The sequence below is a fragment of the Sorex fumeus genome, unplaced genomic scaffold, assembly GCF_029834395.1.
Source record: "Sorex fumeus unplaced genomic scaffold, SorFum_2.1 ptg000064l, whole genome shotgun sequence".
Lineage (NCBI taxonomy): Eukaryota > Metazoa > Chordata > Mammalia > Eulipotyphla > Soricidae > Sorex > Sorex fumeus.
In genome coordinates, this window is record NW_026606121.1 from 4,925,593 (window position 1) to 4,949,933 (window position 24,341).

Genomic DNA, 24,341 nt, shown 5'->3' on the forward strand with positions numbered 1-24,341 from the left:
TCACACTGTGGGGGCTGCCCAGAAACAAGTCTCCCCTAGCTGTGCTGTTGGAGTGTCGGCCAGCAGTGGCTGGGGACAGGCAGCTGGCCCTGTGCTCTTCCCTGGGCGTGTGGTGTGGCCCGGCTCGTGCCTGTCCTCCATGGAGGGGGCAGTGCTGGGAGGGAGAGGGTGTGTTTGTCGCCGTGTCCCTTGACCTGCCCGTCCCCGTGCCATACTTATGGGCCAGGCTTGGCAGTGACCAGCTGCTTCTTCCAGGAGTGTCAGGTCTCCATGCCCATGCTCTTTCCCGGGCCCTGCAGGCCTGGCCAGGCGGGCTGGAGGGGGAGAAGATGGGCAGAGAGTGGGGTGGAGAGCGCAACTCTGCAGGAGCGGGGCAAAGTGGCACAGAGCCCGTTCAGCTGCCCCCACCGCCTCTCTGCCCTGTGTCCTCCACTGCCCCTTGAAGTCGGTATTCTTAGCCGGGGCATCTTCTAAGAAGAGCACATGAAAGTGGACGCAGCCTGTCACCATCCACAGATGGATTCTTGAAGCTCAGATCTTGTTTGCTTCAGCAGCGCTGCACTCAGAAAGGCCCTGATCGATAAACATGCCCAGCTCTTCCTCTAAGAACTAAGGACTTCATTGTGAGCTTCCAAAGGTTCATGGAAATGCCAGTGGCCGCAGAGCCAAGTTAAGAGTGGAGCTGGAGGTTTAATTTTTTATGAGTTTTCTCTCCTTCGAGAAAGCTGAGGTGCCTGGAGAGAATAGGTTCAGCAGAGACATCTCTGGGGCAAAGGCTGGCTGGGCATGGTGCCCACATTGCCCCTACCCTCCCCAGGGCATGCTGGGGGTCTGGGCTGAGCTGCAGAATTCCTGTCTGGTCTAGGCCCCACACTCGCCACAGAAAGGCCTTTCTGCCACATGTGTTCTGGAAAGTGCCCGGGGTGTTGGGTGGAGTCCTGGGAAGGCAGGACCCTCCCCTGTGGCCTTGGGACTTGGAGCTTCTGGGCCCTTCCTGGAGGTGTCCACGTGTGTACCACCCTGGGCTTCTTTGCTCTCCCTTCCTCAGCTTAGTGTTTCCTCTCCTTGTCGCTACAGTGTGTCCTGAGGTGGGGCCTTCTGACCACTTCTTTTCCTTCCTGACAGCTAAAATGCTCAGGGATTACTCCTGACTCTGCAGTGCTCAGGGGACCGTATGTAATGCCTGGGGTTGAACCTGGGCTGGCAGTGTGCGGGAAGCCTTACGTGTGTTATCCCTCCGGCCCCGACTACACAACTGACTTCTGCTTCACGGTCACCGGTCACATGTGCAGTGACACTCTGTGCCCTCTCCCCACCCTGTCCTCCTGTCTGTCTTAGTGCTCATGGATGGCCTCAGCCATGGGCGTGACTGGGACCGTGTGTGGATGCCCCTGTGCCAGCCAAGCCCCACAGTGCCTTGTTATGTGTTGGTCTGTACCTGCTGGTGTGGATTCCTAGGTAGGCCTTGATGGGCAGTGTTCCCCGTCTGGGTCCCTCTGACCGATTGCCAGAACAGCTGAACAGGGCATCCTGCACAGGCTTCTGTGTTTGATATGCCCATGCTCCGTGGCTACACAAGGGTGGTGGGAGCACTCTGCTGTGCTGGAGTGATAGGGATAGGGAGCACTGTCCCGGAGTGATAGGGGTGAGGAGTACTGTCCCGGGGTGATGGGGATATGGGGAGCATTGTGCTGTCCCAGGGTGATGGGGGTGTGGAGAGCACTCTGCTGTCCCAGGGCAGTGGGCAAGTGGGGGGTACTCTACTGTTCTGGGGTGATGGGGGTATGGGGAGTACTCTGCTGTTCTGGGGTGATAGGGGTACGTGGAGCACTGTGCTATTCTGGGTCAATGGGGGCGTGGGGAGCACTGCTGTCCTGGGTGATGGAGTGGGGAGCACTCTGCTGTTCCGGGGCAACGAGTGAGTGGGGAACACTCTGCTGTCCTGAGGTGATGGGGGCGTGAGGAGCACTGCGCTGTCCCAAGGTAATGGGTGTGGGGAGCACTCTACTGTTCTGGGGTGAGGCGGGCATGGGGAGCATTGTGCTATCCCAGGGTGATGGGAGCATGGGGAGCACTCTGCTGTCCCAGGGTGATGGCGTGGGGAGCACTCCGCTGTCCCAGGGTGATGAGTGTGGGGAGTACTGTGCTGTCCCAGGGTCATGGCATGGGGAGCCCTCTGCTCTCCTGGGGTAATGGGTGTGGGGAGCACTGTGCCATCCTGGGGTGATGGTTGTGAGTTCATGCTGGCCACCCTCCTGCATCCCCACCAGAGCCCATTTCCCAGGCCTTGCATGTTACCTTTAAGTCCCCCCAAAGACAGAGCAGCCCCTCTCTGCTTCCCTGTGTGGCTGTCTGTTGGGCGGAGCCCCTGGGCCCCATGGCTCCATTACCCTTGACTGCTCCTTGGTCCGGCTGAGTCAGCATCAGGGCTTGTGCTCGCTCTCACAGCGGAGACAGTGGAGACCCTCAGAAGGCTGGGGCCTGCCTCCCGCGCATGCCTTGTCTGTGAAACCAAGAACAGCACCGAGCCAGCACCTGTCCAGGTGTCTCTGCTTCCAGAGTCACCTCAGTGTCCTCAAGTCACTGCCGCAGGTGTCCCCTCAACAGCACCCTAGTAGCATTGCCTGGTCTTTACGATGTTAGGGACTTGCCTGGGGCAGTTCCTGAGAAGCTTAATGTATCCTGGGCACACTTAGTGTTTGCTCGTGCCTTGACACCTGCCTTCCTCCCCCTGGGGCCGCACTTGTTGCTGTCCTTCAGGAGACTCATCATGGACCCTCATCTCTGCCCTGGAGGCAGCTCCGAAAGTGCCCGGGGCCCATGCTGAGGGGAGAAGCGCCTGCAAGGAGGGACGGCTCAGACCGGCTCTGAGAGCAGTTGCAGGTGGTGCCAGGGAGAAGTGCTGGGGAGTCAGGACAAGTGCGTTGGGGGAGGTGGGAGAGGGACACTGTGCAGAGCCCACTGAAGTGCCCCTGCTGGCCGTCGAGGCGCTGCCAGACCATCCCCACGCACACTGCACATCTGGTGGAGCGCGGGCGTGAGATGAGCTCATTCAGAACTGCCGTCTCCCCAGACGCGCAGCGCTGGCAATCTTTCCCATTGTGTGTGGAGTTGTGCTCCCTCCCGCTGCCGCCGTGTTCTGGGATCACCCTGGGTGTCTGTGTGAAATCCAGAAACTCCTGAAAGGCTTTAAGTAGCTATTCAGAAATGAGGAAATGACAGGAGCCCCTGCACGTGCGGCTCTATATTGGGGCCCGAGTAGAGGCGTTCTGGTCTGCGGGGGGCCTTCGTGGGGGACTGGGGGTGGGGGGCGTGCCGTCCTGGGGCCCTGCTTATGGCTCTGCCCTCCGGCCCTTTCTTCACAGTGCCCGGGAGCTCGAGAAGGCCCGGCAGCAGCTCCAGGACGAGGTCCGCCAGGTCAGCAGCCAGCTGCTGGAGGAGCGGAAGAAGCGGGAGACGCAGGAGGCGCTGGCCCGGAGGCTGCAGAAGCGGGTGCTGCTGCTGACGAAGGTACCAGCTGGGCGCGGGGGCGGGGAGGACTTGCTTTCCAGGTCAGCGGCTCCCTCCAGCCTGCCTTGTCCTGCCTAGCCCTCTGCTCCAGGGCCCATGTGTGACAAGATCCCACCTGGCCAAGTGCCTGCTCAGCCCCAGTCACTCGTGGTCTCCTTTCCAGTCGTGTCCTGGGCACCCCGCCCCGCCCTCGCCCCCCCCCCCGCCCCCTCAGGGAGTCTTGGCAGCCCAGCCAGACTCTGCGTGTTGCTCCTGCTTGTAGGAGTGTATGGCAATGCCAAGAAGAGTTCCGCAGGCTCCCTTGGCAGGACCTTGGGAGACTGGTGTAGGCTGCCTTTCAGGGGGCTTCTGCACACTGTAGTTTCCGCCCATGGGAATGGGGCTGGGACCAGGCCTCACATGCTGCCTGAGCCTTCCCTGCATGGGGCTAGCTGTGCTGGGTGGAACGCCTCCGTGTTCCCGCCTTCCCCACGGGACTGGTATTCTCATGATTCTGGGCCTGGAACACTGCTGATGTCTGGCCGAAGAGCAGTTTGCTGGAGCATGAGTGAAGGTTTTGTTTGAGAGAGCAGTCTTTAGAAGGTGGCTGTAGAGACAGATCTTACAGGAGCGGGAGGGGAAAGCCGGACTGTCCCCAGATGTTCTCCAGCTGCTTGGTCACCCATCTTAGGGAGAGACCCCCCCCTCCCCCAGCCCCACTGCAAAGCCGTGTCTGACAAATGCTTTCTCAGCTACTCTTCGAGGAGATCCAGGTGCCTCACCTCAGTGACTCCTAGAGGGAGCTTCAAGAAAACAGGAGAGCAGCTTCCTCGCCGTGCCCCCAGGCTGTGCCACACTCCCAGAAACAGCTCACCTTTTCCTGGGCAGCAGCAGGCCCACTGCCATGGGTTTCCCAGGCGAGGGCGTGGCCAGCCTCTGCAAGCTGCCTCGGGGCGATATGGCCCAGGAGCCTCAAGGCCTGACTTCTAGTGCGCTAGGTTGTCTCGGCTTTGTCAGCTCTGAACAGCGTGTGTCTGGACAGCCCCTGCAGGACTGTCTGGTGACCTGCACAAAGCCCGTGGCGTCCTCAGAGTTGTCTATGATGCACCCAGAGGGACTGGGCAGTGAGGCGGTGGACAGCAGACCGTGGCAGCATAGAAGTGCTGTCAGCAGCGGAGGGGGTAGCTGAGACCCAAGCTGTTCTGTCCATGACAGCCTGTGGGGACCCAGTCTTGTTGCAGAGAGGTGTCAGCAGACACGGGGGCGGGGACATGGTTGCACCTGGCTTTAGGTGCTGTGGGAACGGCTGGTATATGCCTCTCTCCGCGGGTACTGTCTCCTGTGACTCCTTACAGCAGATGGACGGATCGACAGACATGCAGACACATGGGGCTGTCCTGTTCTTCTCTGAACATGGAGCTCAAGCCAGATGGTCCCGGGGCTGTGTGGCTGTGCTGGGAGTTCCATGCTGGAGTGGTGTCTGCAGGCTCACGGGTACTCAGGGACGCTGGACTCTGACTTGAGGGGACATAGCCGTACTCTCAGAGGGACTCACTCTCCTGAGTGGGTGCTGGGTAAAGACAGACGCGCAGGGGCCCCTTCCCTGCCCCCCACCATGACCCTGGGGTACTGTCTCAGTGACACCTGCCCCTCAGATTTGGTGCTTAGACTGCTCACGGATGCATGGGACAGAAGTTGGGGGGCCTGGGGTGTGGGAGAGTAGGGGCTGGGGGCTCTCAGCTTTTCTTCCCAAACAGCGGCTCAGAGTCCGTGGGGGTTCTGGGCTCGCATGTGCTGACCGGTGAGGCCTGAACCGCACCTCGCCCTCCTCGCTTACAGCACAGAACTGTGGCCACCTGAAGGCCCTGTGCCACCCAGTCCACCCAGTCCCTCGTGTGTGTCCTGGGCAGGGCCCTTATACCTACTGCCTTCTCCACTCCACGTGGGCCAGCCCCTCCAGACCCCTGGGACCTGTGACTGTGCCCGCTTGGTGGGTTCATACCCGGGGGTGATGGTACTAGGGGCGTGGCCTTAGGGACGGGACACCTGGTGTGCCTGTTGCTTTTTTTTTCTTTTTGGGTCACACCTGGCGATCACAGAGGTTACTCCTGGGTCTGCACTCAGGAGTCACTCCTGGCGGTGCTCAGGGGACCATATGGGATGCTGGAAATTGAACCTCGGTCGGCTTCATGCAAGGCATACGCCCTATCCACTGTGCTATCTCTCCAGTCCCTGCCTGTTGCTTCTTGGTGCTGGCAATGTCCAGGGCTGGAAGCAGTGCTGACCGTGTCTTCCTCGGTAGGCAACTCTAGTTGTCACCCTCTGGTCTCTAGTAACCCAAACACAAGCTCATCCTCTCTGAGCTCCAGACTAACTCAGCTTATCACCCCCATGGCAGAAAATAAATGCATGGAAATCGACTTCTGCTGTGTTGAGTCTGGCGTGAACCACCGGTGGCTCACATCCACATAGGGCAGACCACACATACAGAAATGATGCTTGTTGCCCAAATTTCATCTGACACTTTAGTCCAGCGCTCTGCCTCAAAGTGGAGCATTGCTGATGAAGCCGCAGGATACAGGGAAGAAACAGTCCTTTCCTGGTCCAACAGGACCCCCGCCCCCTTCACCCCAGGCTACCAGCCCAGGTGCTTGAAGTGCCCCTGTGGGGTGGTGTCATCTGCTCTGGGGAAGACTGCCCTGCTCTGTTGCCGCAGGGCTCTTACTCTCCTGCCTGCCCTGCTCGGCCCTGAGAAGCCCACTGTCCACCCTCGCCTCACGTTTATGCGGCGCCACTAGATCCTTGTAGGTTACAGAGGCTACAGGACAGCAGGTCGCTGAGAGCCTCTTCCTTTTCCTCCGAGATGCTCTCCCCAGGCAGGAGTATGGGGGACCGTGTGCTTCAGATTCCCTCCCCTCCCCACACCTGCCCTAACAGGGTGGCCACTGACCCATCTCTCGCCATCTCAAGGGAGATGGACCCCATTACCTCTCCTGGCCTTTACTCTGACTGCCCAGGCTTCATACTCAGGACTGGCCTTGTCTCACCCATATGCTGCGTGTGTTAGCCAGGCCCCTGGGGACCAACTGGGTTGACAGACCCCGAGCAGCACAGGGGTGTGGCCCCTTGGACACTGCCTTTGCGTCCACAGCCAGACATCAGGAACCCTCAGGCGGCTCTGAGCATGGGATGCGACTCTCTATGGCCCTGCTGGGGATCTGGGGCTGAACTTCTCCAGAGTCAGGGGCCGTCGTTCTTGCCCCACTCTCTGTGGAGCCGAGCTGCTCCTCACCACAGTGAGCTGCGGAGGCCAGTGGCGTACCTGGAGCCTCTCACAGCTCCTCTGGGATGGGTGGTGCTGGGCCGGGTGCCATGGGGTGCCTCCTTCCTGGGGCAGCCGTGACAGTGCCTCTTCGGTCGCCGGGGCCTTGTGGGGCTGCCCTGGAGCCCGGCTGTCATGGCTATGGGCCAGGAGTTATGCTATGTCTGGCTTGGCCCACCTGCAGGATTCAAGGGCGTCTTCGCATTTAAGGCCCTTGTCAGGTAGCTGGGGCCATTCCCGTCCACCACCTCCACTTCAGGTGGCCCAGAGAAGAGCCTCCGGACCAGAGCAGCACTGATGAGCAGCCCACGCCCAGGCCTCTGGCTTCACGGGCCCCTGCGGTGTCTTTAAGTGGGTTTGGGCCTGTGCCTGAAGGGTTCCCCTTTACAGACCAAGCAGGTCAAGCCTCAGAGTCTTACCTGCTGGTTTGGGTATTTGTGTTTTGGGCAGAGCTTACTCCTGCCTCTGTGCTCAGGACCCCTTGGGGTTTCAGGGATGGAACCCATGTTCGCTGTGTTCAGGGCAAGCGCCCTCCCCACCGCCCTCTCTGGCCCCATGTTTTGACTTTGGCTTTGGTGCAGGCAGTGCTTCAGCTGCCCGTCGGCGGTCCCCTCAGCAGAGCTCTTCTGCCTTCAGAGCTCACGTTTGTTCCATGTTTATGGAGAGGCTGTGCAGGCAAGGCTGGGCTTCAGGAAGCTGCGTTTCCTCCTCCTCCCGTGGGCTGAACTGGCACCAGGTGGAGGACGTGGGCCTAGTGGGACCTGCCTGCCCAGCCCCATCAGCTCTTAGCTCTGTGAAGGCTCCTGCAGGAGGAACCTGGGGCCTAGGCGTGGCTCCTGGGTCAGCCTGGTTTCCTCAGGAAGATGCTGTGGCCCTGAGTCTCTCCCTGTTGCGTCCTGGTCAGCAGCAGGGGGCACCGAGCCCTGTGCTCCGGCCCATCAGTCACATGCCATTCCAGGACTTAGGTCTAGCCTCCAGCCATCAGCCGACCAGCCCTGCAGTGCCATGGCTGTTGGTCAGGCTGTCCTGTGGGGGGCTGGGCTGTTCCTTGTCTGGTTGCCCCCCACTGACCCCACTGCCCTGAGCAACCCAGAGGCCTCTGGGTGTTGGCTGCTGCTCTTTCTCCATCCCTGCCTCTCTGCAGCTCGGGGCAGGCCTGGGCAGACCCCTGACTGGGCTCTTGGCTTCTGCATTCTCTGAGGGTCCTATTCGTGTACTTGACATTTCTGTGTACAGTACTTGGAATGTGCAATTTTATTTTGAGACCTTATTAAGCGCTCTAGTCTAAGGGTTTAATTGTTACTGATAGCTAAGAGTATAATTACCTTGGTAAAATACCACGACTATTTTAAGCAATTGAAAATTGGCTTCCAGAACTGGGTGAACACAAACCATTTTCCTATTTGAAATGAAAGCTATTTCCAGTGTGCCCCTAATATTCTACAATATGGTTACAGATCGGGTTATTTATGGAACCTAAGCTGTAAAAGCTAACTTTTAGCAAGATATATTTTCAAAAATGAAAGCAAGCCCTCCCTCCCTGTCTTCTGTGATTCTGTCTGCCTCCGCAGACACTGATGTGCTCTTGGGGTCTGGGCTCTTCTCCCCCCCGCAGCCAGCTCGTGGGCTTGCTCTGGAGCTGTCTCTGGGGACATGGCCAGTGGTCTCTCCAAAGGCCAGGGACAGGGGGCCCTGGTGTCTGGGACAATGGGCAGCACTCACGCAAAGGCCAGGCGGGATTCCATCTTTCTGCTGTGGTTGGATGGATGGATATGCTTCTGCCAAAGGTGCTTTGCAGATAGAAACCTGGCAGTCCTGCGTGGGTTTCCCCTCCTGGGCCCTGCTTAGCTGCACTTGGTGGGCGTGTCGCTGCCCCCCAGGTCTCTGCAGGGACGGCTCCCACTCGGGCACAGAGCAAAAGCCGGCTTAGATCCATGCAGAGTGGGGGGAACATGAGCCTTTGGGTAGTGAAGACAACCTCTCAGGGGCTCTCTGGTGGGCCACGGCTCCTTGAGAGCTGTCCTCGGGCAGGAAAGGCTCAAGACTGAGTCCTCGTGGCTCTGTGCCCAGGGCCACTGTGGCCTCTTTTCTGCCAGCACCTTGTTTACACTGTGTCCAAGACCAGTTTCTTCCCCACAGTGTACCCGCAGGCCTCCTGCTCCTGCCCATCAGTTCAGTGACCGGGGCTCAGTCCGGCGCCTCCACTTCCTGCTCGGGCCCCGGGTCTTTGCAGCTGGTCCTCAGGGAGTTGTCGGGACGCTGTCATAGTCGGGCGCGGTCTGCCACAGATGCTTCTGCGCTGTGGAACTGATTCCGGTTGTGTTTGCTCTTTACTGGGGTCCAGCCTTCCCTGCTCTGCCCATACTATGGTGCCACGACGACCTGCTCTTTGCCCAGAGTCAGGAAATATTTGTTTCCTCTCGTTGCCGTAGTGGCTGTCTTCTGCACGGCAGTCTGTGCATCTGGAGCTGAATTCTGGGTGTGAAGTTGGCGTCAGCACGATTTTTCTCTATTGAATGTGCAGTTGATGGGCCCACTTGCTGGCAGGCCTCCTTTCCTCCTCTGCCGTAATTGTCAGCATCTCGGCTCCCGCCCGTGCGCTCTCTTCCATTCCATCCCTTCTTTCTGTCTCTTTACCAATATCGCTGACTTAGTTATTACAGCTTTATAACATCTTGATGGCTGGAAGTGAAATCCTCCAAATTTATTACTGTTCTCGAAGAATCCTCTAGATTCATTACCATCCTTAAAGATTCTTTGGCTGACGTTGGTATCTTGCACGCCCCTAAATATTCTAGAATCAGCTTGCCGTTTATTCAGGATTCTCTGCTGGATCGTCATTAATCAGACTTGCTCTAACTGTAGCTGGGGGAGAGACAACTGATTGCCATCTCTCCTCTCCTGCACCTTCCCTTCCTCCAGCCTTCTTCCTCTTCCTATGTCTTTTGTTTTGTTTTGTTTTGTTTTGTTTTGTCTTTTGGACCACATGCAGTAATGCTTGGGACTGCTCCCAGCTTGTTGCTCTGGGGTAGCTCCAGAGATACTTGGTGGAGCATGTGGTGCCAGGGATCATGCCTGGGGCTTCCGCATGCAGAGCCTGTTATCTCCCTGGGCAGACACTTCCTGGGGCTGCAAGTACATCAAGGAGGCAGGTACAAGTGGGGTCATTTTCTGTTTGTTCACTTGAAGAGGGTCACATCCAGTGGTACACTGAGTCGTTTTTGTCCCTGGAAAGGGGACAATAGGCTAAATAAGTTTAAAACCTCTGTTCTTAACCAGTGATGTTCATTCAGCCTTTCTACACTGTGGACTGGTGGTTGAAAATGATTGTCCTAAACCATGACCACTTTATGCTCTTATATTTATTTCAGCTATCCATTTGGAATATTTTATGGTGTGAGAGTAAGAAATCTTATACATTTTTATATGTGCCCCCCATTGTTGGGACACAGTTTTAGTATCTGCTAAGCATTGTGTCTTCTGTCCTCACAGAAAGGCAACTCAGTCTCCTTTGGCTCTCCCTGCATTGGAGTGAGGTGATTGTGTGAAGGTTCTACGGGCTGGCCCTTGGGCAGAACCCAGTACCTCAGACCCTTCCCGCACCCCTGCTCTCTGCTTCAGGACATCGCTGGATGGAGTTTTTGTTGCAGTGATGCAAGGGTTCTGAGGCATCGTGACATGCCCTGTTGATTTCTCCTTCATGATCAATCTTGATTTCTGTTTTGATTTTTCTACTAACAGAGCCAAACCCTCCAAATTCTCCCTCTTCGCTGTCATGTGAAGCATCAGGCTGCACATCGTCATTAGGGAGCTGCCCACTGGCTGTCACTCAGCGGTTTGGCTCATTCGATGTGTGTCCCTCAGTCTAGTGGATGATGCGGAAATCTCCTGTCTGAGCATATCCGCAAGCCACGTGAAGTTAGACTGGCCCGTCCCAGAGTATGAGACATCACCAAATTGTCATGATCTTCATTGATCACACATTCTTTGGCTGCGCCACCAAAGGCTACTTCTTTATGGGCCGAGGCAGGCAGGCAAGCCACAGAGATCCCTGGCCGGACTTTGCAGGAGCTCTGCAGCTGCTCTCATTAGCTAATGAAATCTCCTTCGTTGCTGTTGTCTAAGAGTTTGTTTGTTTTTGATAAGTGCCTATGCCATGAATATTGATGTAGGATTTGGATTTGCTTTAGTTCATCATGCTGTCTCCCATGATCTGTGGGTTTGTAAAGGCCAGCCGGAATCAAGATTTGGCTGCTCAGGGCCATAGGCCAGCAGACGGGAAAACTGGGAAGAAAGTAAGAGAAGGAGAGGAGCGCTGTTATTTGCTTACTGCTCATGGCACCTTTCCGTCCTTGCCACTCTGCTGCAGAGCCTGGCTCTGCGCTGGGCAGTGCTGGGAGTGCCATGAGCTGGGCCTGAGCCTGGCTCTGCCCTAGGCAGTGCCAGAGGTGCCTTGAGCTGCTCTGGGCAGTATTGTGGGCACCGTGAGCTATCCTGGGCAGTGCCAGGGGCGCCCTGAGCGTGCCAGCCTGTTGACTGTGCTTGGCCACCCCGGATTCCTCTCTTGCTGGTCTAGGGTGGTTGAGCGGAGAGCGGGCAGTATTAGGTGGGAATGGTGGGATGGGAGAACCTGGGACTTAAAAAGTCCGTGAGAGGAATTTGGGAAATCTCAAATTGGCTGGTGCAGTTTCTGTTTTCACTTCTCAAGACTGCTGTGGGTGCATAGACTTTGTGGAGGTGGCAGGGAGCTGTTCGTGTCTTTCTCCCCCGCTTCCTAAGGTGACCCTTTCAGGGAGGCCAGTGTTGTACCACCGCTGGCCTCCATGGGAGAAGAGAGTGCCCACAGGCGTTCTTGGTGTGCTGGGGGGCTCTGGGGGCCCACCATCCCTGGAGAGATTTTGTTGTTTTGGGAATATTGTGTAAATGGAATAATTCAGTATTTCACATTAAATTTTTATTTTTAAATTAATAGCCGTTTAAAATTTTTTTAAGCAGTTTTAGTTTTACCTGGCTCTGTACCCGGTGCTTGGGGAACCATATGGGGTGCTGGGGATCGAACCCCGGTCAGCCGCGTGCAAGGCAAACCCCCTATCCGCTGTGCTATCACTCCGGCCCATCCAGTTCATTCTTGCTGTGCCGCGCTTGGTGAGCCTGGTAAGCCCTCGCTTCTTTCACCTTGAGCCCCAGTTCACGTCAGGCCTCCCCTGAGGTGGCCACTCTCTGTCGGCTGGACAGGTGCCTGTCCTGTCCATCACATGAGTCTGTAATCTCCCCCTGACCCCTGGCAGGGCCAGTGCCCCAGCCTTCCCCAATGCCACCACAGTCTCGCCATCTACAGGTGTCAGAGCTGAGGTCAGGCAGTGCACCCCCCAGCCGCTTTCCCTCTGGGGTCTTACAGCTCACCTGCATTTTCTTTTTCCTTTTTGGGTCACACCTGGCAATGCACAGGGGCTACTCCTGGCTCTGCACTCAGGAATTACTCCTGGCGGTGCTCAGGGGACCATATGGGATGCTGGGAATCGAACCCGGGTCAGCCTCATGCAAGGCAAACGCCTTACCTGCTGTGCTATCACTCCAGCCCCTCACCTGCATTTTCCTGTTTGCTTCCGCACTTAGTCAGCAGTCCCTGTCTGAGGGAACACATGTACTCCGCCCACCCTGAAGGGCATCTCAGTTGCTTGCCCATTCTGCCAGTCATGAGCCAGACAGCAGACACTGGCAGGTTCTGTGTGCGGACTTCCCCTCTGAGCCTCAGGTCCATGGAAGGGCATGTGTGGCAGGAAGGCTGTCCCCGCGGCGCGTGTCCTGCCCTGTGCTCCCAGCCTCCTCCTGTGAAGCCTTCTGCATGCTGTTCTCCTGCCCGCTAGGAGAGCTCTTTCCTGGGGCAGTAGTGAAGGGCTGGGAAGAGGGTTGTTGAAGGGGACCTGGGTCAGTGTGCTTCTGTCCCCCGGCTCCTGGCCACCTGTCTGAGCTTCGGGGAGGCCGGCTGTGGTGTGGATGGGACCCATTGGCCTATGGGTTGCTCAGGAGCTGGCAGCCAGAAACGGGTAAAATTTGGTGTGGGGGGAGCTGAGGGCATGGCAGGGGGCCTGGGGTGTGGGTAGAGATAGGGTGGTAGGGAGCTGGGCTGTCAGGTGGGGTGTGGGTGAAGACAGGTGGGGAACTGGGGCGTCAGGGGGCTGTATTGTGAGGGGGAATCTGGGGTGTAGGTGAAGCTGAGTTGTGGGGGGGCGGGTCACTGGTCTGTGTGGAGATCTGTGTCCTGACAGGGTTTGGGCCTTCACTCCAGCCGTGCTCCCTGATGCCCAGTGGTACTCCTGCCAGAGCCCCCTGCCTGCTTTCCCCGGCGCCATGGGTGCCCTCACCCCAGAGGACCGCAGGCTGTGCTCTTTGTCTTACAGAAGAGCATGAAGGGCTCGACGGCATTCTGTCTTTCCCCCTGCCAACCTGCAGGCCTCCTTGCCCCCTTGAGGGATGTGCTGACTCTCCTTCCGGGGCTGAGACGGCTCAGTCAGAGGGACCAGCAGGGGAGGGAGTCTCAGCTGTGTGCGCCACGCTCTGCCCTGCAGCAGACTCGGGTCTGTGGGGTCCGTCCTGTCACCTGCCAGTACCCTCAGCCTGAACCTACCTCCTGCTGGGTGTCTGCATATGCCGACTCAGCTCGGGGCTGCTCTGCTTCCCCCGGGGTCACCGGGCTGTGGTGAAGGCAGGGCCAGTGTCGGGGGACCCTCCACTGCACGTCCCCCTTTGTCTCTGCCTTCATATGGCCTGAGGCACACAGAAACTCAGGGCCTGCAGAGAGCCAGGGTGTGGCCTGCTGTGAAGCCCACGCTGCCCCTTCCTGCCATGTCCTGCCACACACTGGGCCCTGCTGCCTTGGGGGATGCTGTGGACCTCACGCTTCTTTGCTCCACCCCATGCCCGCACGGCCTCTGCCAACAGCGAGTCCTCCGCCCTGGGGTGTGGGCAGAAACTCCGCCCGCAGAGTCTCCTCTAACATTTGCTCGGCTTAAAGCGAGGCCCTCCTTGCTCGGGAGGAGGATTCTCTTGGCTTTAAAACTCAATTTTCAGGTGTTACTATGGCACCCTCACTGGCTGCATTGTGAAGCTGACATTTCTGTTTCACCCAGGGAAGCGGGAAAGCCCACCTGTTTGTTACGGGAAATGCCATTTGCAAAGCGATTAGAAAGCCAAGTCCGCCTCGTCATCGACATTGCTGCCTGACCCTCAGAGGGGGCCTTGCAGCTGTCACTGGACAAGAAAATGTGTTCAGGAATTTGGGGATCTCATGAGAGCAACCCAGATTGTCCCTCTCATTGTTTACTAAGGAGGCATCTGGGTTTGTGGACGTGTGGAGGAGAGGCCCCCAGGGCCGCTCCATGGAGGCTGCAGGAAGGGTTGGTGCAGCCCCTGGCCTGAGCTGCCATGTCTGTCTGTGGGACCGTGCCCGGGGGTCTTGGCATGCCCTCTGGGCGGGGGAGAGGGGGCTTGTAGAGCTTAGCCATCAGGCACACCTGCTCTTCCCGCTGTGAGGCCAGACAGCTGCCCTGGAGAGGCCTCTGTGGAGTGGCCAGTGCCACTGGGCTCCCAGGCCATTGGGAGCTGGATGCACATGTGTCTGTATCTGATGCTGTCGTCAACTCAGCAGCTTTGAGAAGGGGGCTCATCACCTCTTCCCCAGCAGCAGACATTTGGGGGGGTGGAGCTGTGGGCCGCGGCAGCGGAGGTGGGCTAGAGGGGGCTGGAGGAGGCCCGGAACTTGCAGCCCCTTCTGTCTTGAGGGCCATGGACTCTGCGAGGCAGGTCCTTGTCTCCGTGGCTCCGATGCCCTCAGGTTTCTTGGGTTGGTTGGTTTGGTTTGGGGGGCCACATTTGGCTGTGCTCAGGGCTAACTCCTTACTCCTGGCTCTGTGCTCAGGGATCAAACCCAGGTCAGCAGCACCTTGCTGTCTGTACTCTCTCTCTGGCCTCCTCTCATTAGTACTCGAAGACCCCTGGCTGTGTTCCTGAATACCCATGACAGCCGATGGCATCAGGCCACCTGCTTCTGTGACCTTTCCTCTTAGGGCGACCTTGCAGCGTGGACAATCCTTCCAAGCACACATGTGGTCCAGTCAGTTAGGGACTGGTCAGCCCACACAGAGATCAGTATAAGCAGCACATTCCCTCAGCCCCGGGGTTGGCACCCAGCCTGGCCCTCCCACAGGCCCTGGGCACTGGGTTTATAGCTGCCCCATGTGTCCCACGTGCTCCGGTGCATCCATGCCCGTCGACTGCAAGTGGCTGTGGCATGTCCAGCCTTGGTTTGGCACAGGAGTGGCACCTCTCCCCAGGCCTTGGCTGCCACCCAACGCACAGCAGCAGACCCTGGAGCATCCCCCGGGAGTGACTTATCTTTGGTGACTATCCTGAGCCCTGTCCTGCATGCAGATGCCAAGCCCTGTGCCTTGTGTGCCGATTCGCCCATTCCTGCCCGGAAATCCTTGGAGACGGGCCCCCCAGGACAGACCGCAGTGGGGCTGCTGTGTGAGTTGTGTGGGTGTTTACAGAATGCTTTATTGAACTTGAGAGGCCTGTTGGCTGGTCCAAGGCTGTGTCAGCCCAGCTGGGCCCCGGCTCTCACCGGGCCTAAGTTCCTGGGACAGAGGAAATGGGCGCCTAGACCTCAAAGGCAGAGCCGACTAGCGTCCACTAGGCACTGCCTGGCTCGGGATCTCCCCCCTCAGGTGGACGCGAGGGACTCTGGGGCGCCCAGAAGCCATGAGGCAGATCCCGACCCTACCGCCGCCACCAGGCATTTCCTGTGTCCCTCTCGGAGCCCCTCCTCGTGGGGAGACCTGTTCTTTTTAACTCAATTTCGAAGAAATCCAAATCTTTGAATAACCTTCATCCTGAAAGGAAAGGAAGTTGGCTGCAGGTGAAAATTGATGGTCAGGCTCAAAGACATGGTTCCCTGCCAGGCAGCCTCTCGAGTGCTGTGCTAAAAATAGCCCAGCATCTTGCTGCTGTTGTTTGAATTGTCTCCAAGCCTCTCCTGGTGATTATTTCAAAGATATTAGAGATGCCACCGGCCTCCTGACTGTTGCTGCTGGCTCGGGCCGTGTCTGCTCTTGGACCTGGCTGGTGTGTCCTGGTAGCCTGCTAATGACCACATCAGCAGTTCTGGTGCCACTGGGCAGTTTGCCCAGAGGACTCTGTCCTCATCAAGGCGTCCTTGCCTTCACTGCTCAGTGGACTGTTTCCTGGGTTCCCTGCCTCTCTCCGGAGGCGCTGTGTGCCTTGGGTTTGAGGCCTGCGATTCTGAGGACCCGGTCAGTGGCAGGCTTGTTCTGACACAGTGAGTGTCACCGGCAGCATGTGGCGACCTACAAGCTGGTTATCGCTGTCTGTGTGACCTCTTGTTCCCAGTGTCCCAGAGCAGAGCTTGAAGCAGACCCTGGCCCACCTTCCTGAGCCCACTTTCTCGTTTTCCTCTTGGCTGAGCACTGCCTGCCTCAGTGGGCCCTTGGCATGCCTGGCAGTTCCTCCCAGTGTGGGGCAGTTCCCGGCTCCCACACGGGTTGTTTGAGGTATGAGATGCTGCTTCAGGAGGGGCGATCATAGGGTGTATGTCCCTGCAGTTGGCTGCTGTGACAGGCTTCCTGGCTGGAGTCAGAACGGAGGGCAGAGTTAGCAGCCCCTTCTCGCTCGGCCCCTGGCTGCCTCCGTGGAAAGCCAGTTTCCACCCACTCCTGAGTGTACCTGGCTTGGGTCCTCCCTGCGGGTGGGTGGAGTATCTTAGGGTGCTCACAGAGTCCCCGATGCTGAGAAACCTGCAGGGGCAGGAACGCTATTCCTTTCTCTCCTGCACCTCCCTTTCCTCGCACATCTCCACTCAATGGTGACCAGTGGGAAGCACATCGGAAATGCTCTTAGCTGAGACTCGCACACATGCCAGGTGGACAGACACAGCGCAGTTGTGCTGTCACGCTGTGTGTGACACAGTGCCCCTGTAGCCGTCCCCAGGAGACTGGAGCTAGCCAGCACGGTGCAGCCTCCCTTTGTTCACTGGCGCCAGAGACAGTCCAACTCTTCCCTGACGGATGTGGAGGCACATACCGGACTCGTGGAGGTTACCTGAACCTGGAGGGAACATCCTGGTATGCGGACAGGCCATCCCCCAGAGATGCTTCCTCTGTGCCCTGCAGCCCTCACAGCTGCCAGGTCGGGTCAGGTGAGCAGGCTCCCAGCACTGCCATCCATCACTGTTGGTACAGATCATTTTAGCATGTGTATGCCAAACTGGTCCGGCACCCAGAACCTGGGCTTTTCTTTATATATATATTTTTTTCCTATTTTCTATTTTCATAAGAATAGTTCACAGTAGTTCATTACAGGTATTATTCAAACACCAATCTCATCACCGAGCACCTTCCCGTCACAATAAGAGGAAAGTGTGTGAAAGTTGTGTTTTATTCTGGAGCCATTTAAGCCCGAATACAAGCAAGTATGTTAAAACCAAACAAGTGTGTGCTACTTTTGATAAGTAAGTGAGATGCATCGCTCTCTTCCAGGAGCTTTAGTTTATAGTCTCTGGGTCTTGGCCATTGATGAGATTACATGGCGCCAGGGGCAGTTTGTGGGTGTGACTGCCAAGCTACTGGAAAGCTGGGGAGCTGGGGGGAGGAGGCCCAGTCCCGGTCCGAGCGGACTTGGAGATCTCAGTCACGGGTTGCCTTGTACCTGGGTTTTTCTGCTGGTCTGCTCTTGAGTGAGGTTCATCCCGTCTTGGGTGGAGCTCGTCCCCTCTTGGGTGAGGCTCGTTCGAGCCTGTGAAGAACAGCCTTGAGCATGGTGGCAGTTGGGTTCTAACCATGGACTTTTCAATCAGGAGTGACCGATCGTTAACCTGTGCAGTTTACTCTACTGACATGTCTCTAAAAAATCATCCAGAAAATTGTGTGAGGTAGGATTCATCTGACTTAAAGAAAGAGGAGTCTCAGTAGGAGAAGGCTGAGGAGCAGGAGTGACCTGAGGTGTCAGTTGAGCAGACCGAGTTCAGCCCAGACCCCTGGCCCATTCTTTTCCGGGAGTGGCGTGCCTGCCTGTGTCCGTGCATGAGTGCATGCTTGGGCGTACACACCTGACTGCCCTGGCCCTGTGCACATGTGTGTCGTAGGACATCCATGGGTGCATGTGTGAGTGTCTGTGACCACAGGCGTGGGGGGGGGGGGGAGGGCGGTATTTTCATCTGGAGAACCAGTGCTTTCATGCAGTTCTGCGACTTTTCCCGGGAGACCCTCATGGAACATTAGGCCCAGTAGATGACGCCCAACCTCGCCATTCTAATAGTTATTAAAGAGCAATAACAGGATCTGTATTTACAGACCCAGAGTGCGCGCCGACTGGAGGTATTAAATGTCATCCATCATCGGCTGGCGAGCAGTTGCCAGCGGGGAGTGTGTCTGTAGTCAATATTCTTATGGCCAGCCTCACCCAGGAAGACCCAGGCTGCTACCAGTGAGATTCCGAGGGCCAGAAGCCAAATTCTTTCTGAGGATAGCTGGGTGGCGGCTCTGCTAGCCCTGGGCCCTGCTGTCCCCAGTCCCCTGGGTCTCCGCATCACAGAGGCACTTTGCACTGTGCAGGAGGCCAGGGAGGGGAGTCTCAGTGCTGGCTGGGCTCTGCTCTGCTGCATTTACTGTAGGTTAAACCTGGCTAGAGAGGGGTGGTAGAAACGTTTGCCCACAGACCCTTGGGGCCCAACAGGGGCACACGAAAGCTTGAAGGGGAACAGGGATGTCCCCCCACCCCCACCCCCAGACAACTGACCCTGAGTCCCATTTTCTCCACCTGTTCTGCAGGAGTCCAGGTGGTGTCTCGGGAGCCCTGGGAAACTTCCTATGGAGCTTTGGCACCTTGGCCTGGGTTTGAATGCTGGCTGTGTCAGCCTCCCGCCCACTTGCCTGCCCAGGGCAGTGAAGCGGCTTTAGTGCCGGGTTCAGAGGGACAGCAGATGTGTGCCAGGCGGTCTTGGTGTCTCTGTGGTACCAACACCCTACATCAGCCCAGATTCCAAAAACCAGCTGCCATCTGCGGGGCTCTGCACTGGACCTTCCAGCATCCCAGTGGCCCTGATAGGGCCTCCACGGACTTGGGTTCTCCGCTGGGCAGCACTTTGTGCCCCTACAAGGTACACTTCCTGGAAGTTGGGGTCAATTCTCTTGTAGGGGGCTTCGGGTACCACCTCAGCAGCACCCCTAAACAGCCCCTCCCTCAGGCTGTGCTCCTGGGTACCCTCTTGTAGGGGTGGTGTGGTTTGGCTTCCCTTGGAGGATCACCCCCTCCCCACCAACTCTCTGGAGAGTAGTTTGGATAGTTTGGATTTATCTGCCTGTCTGGGGGTGTAGGGACAGCCTCTCAGGGGTGCCTGTTAAGGATCAAGGTCCTCAGCTGGCAGGATGACCTCACCTGGCTGTCCCCTGTCCCCTCCCTTCCTCGCTCTTGACTGCCGGGTGTCTGCAGGTCCCCGTGAATGACTCTCTCTGGGGCTTCCTGGGAGCTCTCGAATAAGCTTTATAAAGGGCTTTATCCACAGCTTTATGAAAGTCTCTAAATAAATTAGATCCACTGGTTAGCCTTTGCCAGTGATTTTTATTAACCTCCGGTTAAAGAAATATTGCTGGTTACAGAAGCATGATTTATTCCTGTGTGAGCTGGCTCACTTAGCCATCGTGTGCCCTGAGAAGAGGCCAGTGCCGGGCAGTAATAAAAGCAGGAGGGGGCGGGAGGGATGGTCACGGCATGACAGGAGTCAGGTCCTACTGAGGGCAGGTAGCTGGGCCACGTGGGGAACCACAGCCAGCGCCTGGGCAGGGCCACCCGTGGTGCCGGGCTCTACCTCCAGTGACCCAGGCCTTCCGGCTGTGCCAGCTGCTTCTCCTGAGATGGTACTGCAGGGCACAGGCCCTGCATGGTGCCTCTGGGGTCAGTGCTGATGTCCCTCACTCCATTCCTCCTACACTTGCCTCTGTCCCATGGTGCTGGGCCCAGAGACCTTGGTGGCTTCCTTCCAGAGGAGGTTTTGCTTGTGTATGGCGCCCTTCCTGCCCCACCTGCCCCTCTCTGGGAAAGAGCAGTGAGGTGGGCTGTGCGCATGGCTCTGTGTGCCCGTAACCCTTCTACGGTGCCCTGCCCACCAACGTCCCTTGGGGATCTAGTGCAGACCTCTGGGGACAACGATTCCAGTATGATCATCTCCACTCTCTCTTTCCAGCCTGTCCGGAAGCTTCTTGTCGGCTTTAACCCATTTCTGTGATGACTGGGGCATCTGGCAGAGACAGTGCGTGCACTCGGATCATGGGGAGAATGGGCCAGCATGGTGTCACGGTGTGTGGCCAGGTGGTTACACTGGCCTGCGGGGAACACAGCTCTTGGCCCCTTCCCTGACTGCTAGAGCTGGCCTCTTCCTGCCCAGCTGCTCAGGACTCTGACCGTGCTCAGAGCCAGTGGGATGAGGCGGGCAGTGTGTACGGTCACACCTGACTCCAGAGGTTTGGGGTTTCCCCAAGGTGTGGCCCAGCCAGCACCTGTCTCACCCCTCCTCCCTGTGGCTGACAGAACCTCCCTGTGTGTCCTCCTGGGTCTGGCTTTTGTGGACCCTGTAGAAATCCCAGCATCAAGGGGCAGAATTGGCCGGTACCCTTCGTGCTGCCCTCCGTAGCCTCTGCAGCTCCAGCCTGATGCCTGGAGCACTGTGGGAGCAGATTGCTGCTTGGATTTACAGAGGATTAAAGTTAATTAAAGAGCTCTCCCTTGCTTTCATTTCCTTGTATCTGCCAGCTATTTACATGCTAATGTGGGCCCTGCCACTGAGAGTGAGGAGGTGTCAGCTGCGGGCGTATTAGCAGGCAAAAAAGCAGTGGGAAATGAGATGAGTACTATTTTATATATTTATATTGTGTCTCTACGGATATTGAGAGGTGTGCAGATTCAGACGCGTTGGAACGTCAGTGGCACGGTGTTGGTGGTGTTTTTTTTTTCCTGAAGTGTCTATGTGGCTGACTTGAGTTTTCTCCATTAAGGCTGCATCTTATGCTGCGTAATTGAATGCATTATGCATGGTAATATCTTTGCATAAGCGCTTTGTAAATAAGGAGATGGGAAAGTGGGTACTGCACCTCTTCCCTGGCAGCATCCCTGCCCTGAAGGTCACTCCATGTCCCCTGACCTCTGAGGGCTAGAGGGCAGTGGCAGTTTGGAGTGGGGAGGATGAGTCTGGGGTGACACCTGGTTGCTCCCCCAGGCACTCCTGCCCTGGTGCTGGCTGGCTAGGGCAGGGTGGCTCACATGAGGGGGCCGCTGGCGGCATCTCTGTGACTTGGAGGAAAACCCTATGGAGCCCCATTATCTCAGGGCTCAATGACCTGCCACTGAGCCAGGTGCCACCTGCGCCCTCCCTGGGTGGTCCCTTCCTGGAGCCACACTGGGGGGCCCTCAACACCTCGCCTGTGTCCAGTACCCAGAAGAGGTTCTTTGCTGAATGAATGATTTGTAAAGCGACTCCAGCTGTGTTTCCAGGCAGATGGATTTAGACCAAATTCTCCCCGTTTCCTTCTCCAAGTACGACCAAATGCCCAGGAACAAGCCCTTCAAGGCTCGGTGGTGAGTCCTGGGCTGTGTCTCTATGTGGCTCAGAGCTGGAGCTGCCGGGAGCCCAGAAAGTCTCAGACAGAAGAAATCCAAGGCCCGTGGGGAGCACCCCCCCCCCAAGTTCCCGGATGCGAGCAGGAGCCCAGCACAGGGATGCACAGAGATAGCAGAGAAGGTGCTGGCGTAGAGCAGGCGGGCCGTGCCTCAGGGGGCTCGTGGGGCCAGAGAGAGACCTGAGCAGAAACCGGGGCCACTCCTGCCTCCGGCCACGTGGTCTGTCTTCTGAAGGAAGGCGTCCAGTTCTCCCGGGCTGCCCTTTGGGGGGGCTCCGCTTGCTGCCAACATTCCTCCCTGACCTTCCTTCCTTCTGCTTGGTCCCTGACACTGTGTACCGGGAGCCGCAGCTTTCCTCTTCCAGCTCAGGCTGCCGGCCCCGCCTCAAAGCCAGCTCTGCTCACCCAATTCTCTTCTGTCTCTACTCTGAGCATGGCACCCCCCTTTCTGCTACTGCTTTGGGCCACCTGATACTTGACAAAGGTGCAAGGCAGTTTCCCGGGACAGAGAATCCTCTAGTGAGTCCTGCTGGGAGCACATCCACATCTGCAGCCAAAAAGAGTGAGCAGCACATTGTACAAAGATTATCTCCAAACCAGGAGCTTACGGTAAAGCATAAAAGTATGAGCTTGCATTCCAAGGTAAAGAGAAAATCTTCAGCATAAGTCAGTGACTTCTTAGATTTAACATTAAATTCTATAAATAGGAAAATGATAAATTGGACTTTATGAAACTAGACACTTCTGGCCCAGAGACATAACTCAGAGGGCTGAGCACATGCCCTAGACTGGGGCGGGCAGGGGACAGGTTCAAGCCCCAGCACTGCAGGGTGCTGCCGAGCGACACCTGAGGATGCTCTCCCTCCCCAAACACAGAAACCCATTCTGTGGCAAGACTGAAACAAGGGACAGTCCAGAAGGGAGCTCTCACGGAGCTCGATGATCTGAAATGGTGCAAAGGAAGAGTAGTTAACGCTGTCCAGTCAGAGCTGTTGGGGATGAAGCTGGTAGAGCACTCAGGTGCCAGTGTCACTAAGTAGGAGAAACCGCACCAACCACCTTGCAGAGTAGAAGGTTGGCTTTGACCTGCCCTGCAGGGAGGGGAGCACATGCCTGGGTGCGACCCCCGAGCACCATGGGGGTCGCGGTGACTAAGACCGAGGAACATAGACTTGCCTCTACTTCATCCTTCAGGCTGCGTGCGCCTGGCCCAGACCTGTGTCCGTAAGGCTGTGTGAGGGACAAGTTGGAGCCTTCTGAGGGCGGCCGGCCGCCTTCTCCCTGGGCTGGTCTTGCTGACCCTGTTGGCCGCCCCTCGCACTGGTGCTCCGAGCTTGTGAACCGAGAAGTGTGGAGGAGGCGTCTCAGTGGGGACCTTGCACCTTCCCCTGCCCCCCGCCCTCCTGCTCTCCCCTTTCACACCGAGTAAGCAGCGCTGCCCGTGGGACTGGCCATGTCCCTATCACCGCAGCAGGCAGCAAGCAACCGAGGAGAACTGGCTGTCCTATATTCTGCACCAGGCAACCCGTATCTGCGGCTTCATGTGCACTGTGGAGTGAGGGGCTGTTGGCTGAGTGCCCGGGCAGCAGTGAGCCAAGGGCCATGCTTGGGCTAAGAGTCACTTAGAGTCCTGCAGCCACCTCTGGGACGGACCGGTCCCTCCCCTCTGAGCTGCTCTGGCATCTGGTGAGCTTGGCTGGATGCAGTGTAGAGCCATGCGGGCCTGCACACCCATGAGGGAGCTGCTTCGGGAGCAGCCCAGCCCGGTCTGCCCAACCTCTGGCTTCTTCCTTCCAACTGCAGCCTCGCACTGTGGCATGGCCCTGCTGTCCCTAGCTCCCTCTGTGGGCTGCCACGGGCACTCCGCTGGCTCTCAGGGATGGGGCCCCCCGTGCCGGGAGCGGAGAGCAGGCGGGGGAGCACGTCACTGGCCCACATAAATGAAATGGAATTTGTAATAGAGCGGTGTGAAGTCTAAGTGAAATTGCTTCAGGAAATCTCAATTGATTCCCACTCCTGCTACAATAGGTGTTGTAGAACTTCTTATCAGGAGGTTGAAATTGCAGGAACATGGCTGGCTAGTGTGAGGTACAGAGCCGTGTGCGCCTTCTTCCACCCTATGCAGAGTGGGTGGGTGATGAGATCGCCCAGGCAGGGTGGAGGGGTAACAAGTTTCCACCCCCAGACAGGGTGGGGGGTAACAAGTTCCCCTTAAAGGGTAGAAGGGCACCAGAGTCCTCCCCAATACAGAGTGGAGGGGTGATGAGGGTCCCATGCAGGGGGGAGGCTTGTGAGCTCTCCCTCAGCAGAAGTCAGTGGCAGTCACTTGGGTGCAGTCGTGCTGTGGGGAGGACACAGGCTGGGGTGGTGGAGGGCAGGTGGGGTCAGCACTGGCCCTTCTTTGAGCAGCCTGCTGTGGCCGGTGCCTTCCGGGGTGGCGTCTGGTGAAGAGCAGAAACAGAGGAAGCAGCAGACCTGCCTTGTCGGTCTGCATGGGATCATGTCTCGCGAGCCTTGGGAGGTAGGTCCTGGAGCGAAGAGCGTGGGAGGAGGCACTGAGGCCTGGATGCAGGCTGGGTGACTGAGATGGCATAGCACAGAGCAACCCCCTTTGGCACCCACAAACACAGGCACACCAGGAGGGAACAGCAGGCCTTCCCAGGAGTCTGCTCCTCCAGAAAGGCTCCGCATCTTCCTCTTCAGGGGCATTTTATTGCCCACAAACCAGCAGTTGGCACCACCTTTTTAGGGGCGCCAACCGTCCTGGGTTAGTGTACTCAGCTGGGGCACTGGCATGGGCAAGGCCAACGGGGCTTGGCGAGGGGAAGCCCCCGGGCTGGTTCCTG

General features: G+C 57.5%; 1 protein-coding gene across 3 annotated transcripts in view; it reads left to right on the forward strand.

Annotated features, from left to right (window-relative positions):
- MAD1L1 (mitotic arrest deficient 1 like 1) overlaps window positions 1-24,341 on the forward strand; it is a 239,031-nt gene that overhangs the window by 140,527 nt on the left and 74,163 nt on the right. For all 3 annotated transcript variants that reach the window (XM_056128480.1, XM_056128479.1, XM_056128481.1), the window contains one exon: window positions 3,366-3,510. In XM_056128480.1, the coding sequence (XP_055984455.1) occupies window positions 3,366-3,510 (145 nt within the window). The remainder of the gene's footprint in view (window positions 1-3,365; window positions 3,511-24,341) is intronic.